General features: G+C 38.9%; 1 protein-coding gene across 1 annotated transcript; it reads left to right on the forward strand.

Moving 5' to 3' along the window:
• The first annotated feature begins 2389 nt into the window (after positions 1–2389).
• On the forward strand, positions 2390–3418 carry LOC149319129 (2-oxoglutarate receptor 1-like). Its single transcript, XM_089508389.1, has one exon. It carries the CDS (start codon positions 2390–2392, stop codon positions 3416–3418), a length of 1029 nt encoding a protein of 342 aa, XP_089364515.1.
• The last annotated feature ends 826 nt before the right edge of the window (positions 3419–4244 follow it).

Genomic DNA, 4244 nt, shown 5'->3' on the forward strand with positions numbered 1-4244 from the left:
TATAAGAAGGGCCGACTGTAATATCACTTGTGACAGCCATCTCTCTAGATCCTAAGACCCTCCTCCAAATGAGAATACATGGGTGGCTACAAGAGGGAGAAGGCCTTTTCAGTAGTGGCATCTCATCCCTGAAATCCCCTTCCAAGAGATGCTCTCCTGATGCTCCTATTACTGTATTTTCAGCACAAGGTGAATACCGTTTATTGTCCCAGGCATTTAGAGATATGTGTTTTTGTATCTTGGCACTATTTTATTTTGCTACTGAATTAATGTGTTGTAATATTTCTTATTCTTTGATGCTGTTTTTATCTTATTTTTCTTATGTGCTGTTTTTCTTCACTATATATTTTATATTTTGATATATATTGTACTCCATGAGGATAAACCTGCTTACTGAGCAGTCTAAAAAGTACAACTAATATTTAAATATAAAAATAATTAATAAGCCCACTAAATATTAGGACTGTATTGAGGGGAGCCCTGTAAGTTGGATCTTAGAGGAGGGCTTCAAGGTCCACTCAGCCTTCCATCCTTTCGTAGGTCAGTAAAATGAGTACTCAGCTTGTTGGGATCAATTGGCTTACACATTGTAAACTGTTTAGGGAGTGCTAGTTCAATGATCAGTGATACAGTAAATGTACTTGCTATTGCTATAACACACAACCTGATTTGGAGCCTGATTCACTGATCTGAGCTAGATTTGGTCTAGATCAATGAAGACCAAATTCATTCTGATCTGGACCCCCAAGTCTGAATTGAGATTCAAGAATACAGAATATCAGTTTACTATTGTATGTACTCATGTGTAAGTCTATAAATTTTAGTCAAAACAGATTTCTGGGTTGGAATCAGGCAAAGTTATCACATTAAAGTTAAAAGGTATATTCACTGCTAATGTAGTTGCCATTTTCTTTGTTTTGCCTTATCTTTTTTGACATGTGCACATTTTCATAGCCCCACCTGTGCCTGGTTATCTTCTGCACACATTGCACAGCCACCATTTACCATAGTTCCCTCCTCATCCCTCCAGCCTTTAGGGTGAGTGCAAACAGTTATGGCTGGTGGAATTTTGTAAGTTCTTTGGCATCATTTTCTTCACTCCATCCTTTACATTCTTTGTTATATGCCTCTAAATTTTACCCTTGACTTATCTATGGGTCATGCCAAAATCCACAATTTTGTCCCCAAAATCTGCCCTCAATTTATACATGGAGCTCAACTTACAATCAATTATATATAGTATTTGCATATGATGGAAACCTCAAATGTGCATACTTTTTACATTTTTCACGCATCCACATAACATTTGGAGTCATGTGAATTCCTACAGTGGAGATTAACCCTGCCAAATATTAGACAAGCAATTCCAAGTTTCTTCATTTTTTGTTAGGCACCCTGTAAGGTTTGCTATATATCATTTTCAAAAACCAATGATAAATTTTCAACACTGTGGACTCACCAATCTGGCAATTCATGTTTCTTTTGTGCATTGTTCCCCTAGAGCATCATTCACTGAAATCTATTAAAGTTTAATGAAGATATATGATAACAATTGATCATGATAAAAGAATAGCTTAATTAAAGAGAGGGTGCATTCTATTTTATTCTACCAACTGATGAGATTCAGTGACACAATGTAAAGAAATGGGGTGAAGAGAAGATGCTGTTATAGCAGTCCAACTGATTTCCCTGACCATTCCAGTTGATCCCCCTTAAAGCATTTGGTGATCTGGGTTGACACTGGAAAACACTCATGTGCTGCCATACTCTCTTTACCCTATCTCTCCCAGAGGTGAATGCCTAAACGTTGGGAAGGGGGAAGAAATGATGATTGTACTGCCATCATCACACCTTCTTCCTAGGCTACACCTCTTACCTCTATTCTATGAATGCTGGAATTTCTCTATGGCACTCTACTCCAGAACCAAATTGGGCAAATCTAATCCAATCCTAAATTTGTATACTTGTATACTTTGGTCCATATCAGTGTATAAGAAGGGCCGACTGTAGTAGATTAGATTTGATCCAGACTTAAATTATATCTCATTGAGCTCAACAGATCTGTTTAAGCATGGCTTTGGCTGCTGCCACACTGCATAATTAATGCGGTTTGCCACTGCTTGAACAGTCATGGCTCCTGGGATTTGTAGTTTCTTGTGCACTAGAGCTCTCTGACAGAGAAAACTAAATATCTCACAAAAGTACAAATCACAGAATTCGATAACATTAAGCCGTGTCAGTTTAAATGGTGTCAAAATGCATTAATTCTGCAGTGTCTGCTCAGGGGGGACAGTGTCAGCTTATGCCTGGATTCAAATCAGTGTGTAACATTTATATAAATCAAACTAATCCTTCCCTTTTTTTCTCTGTCTCTTTCCAAAGCATCACTATGATATCAACAAACACAGAGGCACCTGTAGCAAATGTGACCAATCCACTGCCAAGCTATGTTGCAGCTACTCTCGAGAATTGCACCGATGACGTCCACAAACTCAGAAAATCCTACCTGCCATCCCTTTATGGTGTGATCTTTTGCATTGGCTTCCTGGGCAACATCATGGCAATGTGTGTATATACTTTCAAGATGAGACCCTGGAAAAGCAGCACCATTATCATGTTCAACTTGGCCTGTACAGATTTGCTGTACTTAATTGGCCTTCCTTTCCTGATTCACTACTATGCCAATGGAGAGCACTGGATATTTGGAGATTTCCTGTGCAAGTTCATCCGCTTCAGTTTCCACTTCAACTTGTACAGCAGCATCCTCTTTCTGACCTGCTTCAGCATCTTCCGATACTTTGCCATCGTCCACCCAATAAGGTGTTTCTTTGTTCGAAAAAAGTCATGGGTTATTTTGGCATGCTCTGCATCTTGGCTGATTTCACTGTTGGCTGTGAGTCCTGTCAATTACTTGATTACCTCAAAAACACATGAGAACAAATCGGTCTGTCTTGACCTCACTAGTTCGGACAACATGAATGTTATTAGGTGGTATACCTGGTTTTTAAGTAGCTTGGCCTTCTTCTTGCCTCTAATAACTGTGACTCTTTGCTACACTGCAATAATATATACTTTAGCAACAGGGCCCCACACTCAAAACCGTCATAAACTAAAGGCTCGCAAACTTGTCTTTCTACTCCTAGTAGTCTTTTATGTGTGTTTCCTGCCCTTCCATGTCTTTAGAGTCATTCGGATTGAATTAAGGATATACCCAGTTACTTGTGATGTTGAAACCCATGTCCATGCTGTCTATGTTATCTCCAGACCATTGGCTGCTATGAATACATGTTGCAATTTGTTAATTTATGCTGTGATCAATGATAATTTCCAGCAAGCCATTCAGTCTTTTCTGCGATGCAAGTCAAGCAACTTACTACAACCAGGAGGAAGCAGCAAATCTGGAATATTAAAGTTATGACCTGATGTATTTCTCTTTAGAACCTCCAGTTCTGGTTGTCTTCTAATGATAAATTTGTCTTTGCACAGAGGGATGACTACATGGGTAAAATGTCCCATGGAAAACATGAGCCTTTGAAAGAGCATTGAAATCACATAGAACTCTTTATTCATAAGCATGAAATGCTTCATTTGGCCCAAAAGGATCCCAAGAATTTTACTTTTATGGGGAAGGAGGGGGTTGCTTTAAATTTGTATTAAAATTTTGCTTCAGACTCTAGGTCTCATCATACAAGAAGACACAGCATACTGACAGCACATTAAATGACTAAGAGCTAACAGAGGCACTACTTTCATTTCTAACATTTCTTCTTGACGTTTCCACCAAAGTACCATGGATGTTTTGAAAAAATCAGTCACATCTCCTAGAAAGCAAAGGATCATCCAAAGGGGTTGCTAAGCTGCGTCTGGAATCACTTTTTATAAGGCCTTTACATGCTAAGGCAGATGGCTCTCAAATTTCAGCACCGCGGATAGTTGCTTCATTTACATCAGTGCCTAGATAGCCCCTAGTTGTATCTTAGAATAAGTTACAACAGGGTGGAGGCAACATTAAAATGTAGGGAAGGTCATCAGTCCAATTATTATTATGATGGACAAGGGTCTGCTGACATGTTTAACTAAAGTGAAATGAGACTGGTAACAAGGATGATGCAAATGGAGGAGGTTATGCTTTAATGATGTAATGATCAAGATGTATGAAGAGACTCCCTGAGTCATTCACACAGAACATGAGCAGTCATGTTTGGAAGGACAGTTTTCTGTCTCTGAGAACCAGTGGGAAATAT

This window comes from Sceloporus occidentalis, unplaced genomic scaffold (genome assembly GCF_023333645.1).
Source record: "Sceloporus occidentalis isolate IW3139 unplaced genomic scaffold, rSceOcc1.0.p SCAF_2, whole genome shotgun sequence".
Classification (NCBI taxonomy): domain Eukaryota; kingdom Metazoa; phylum Chordata; class Lepidosauria; order Squamata; family Phrynosomatidae; genus Sceloporus; species Sceloporus occidentalis.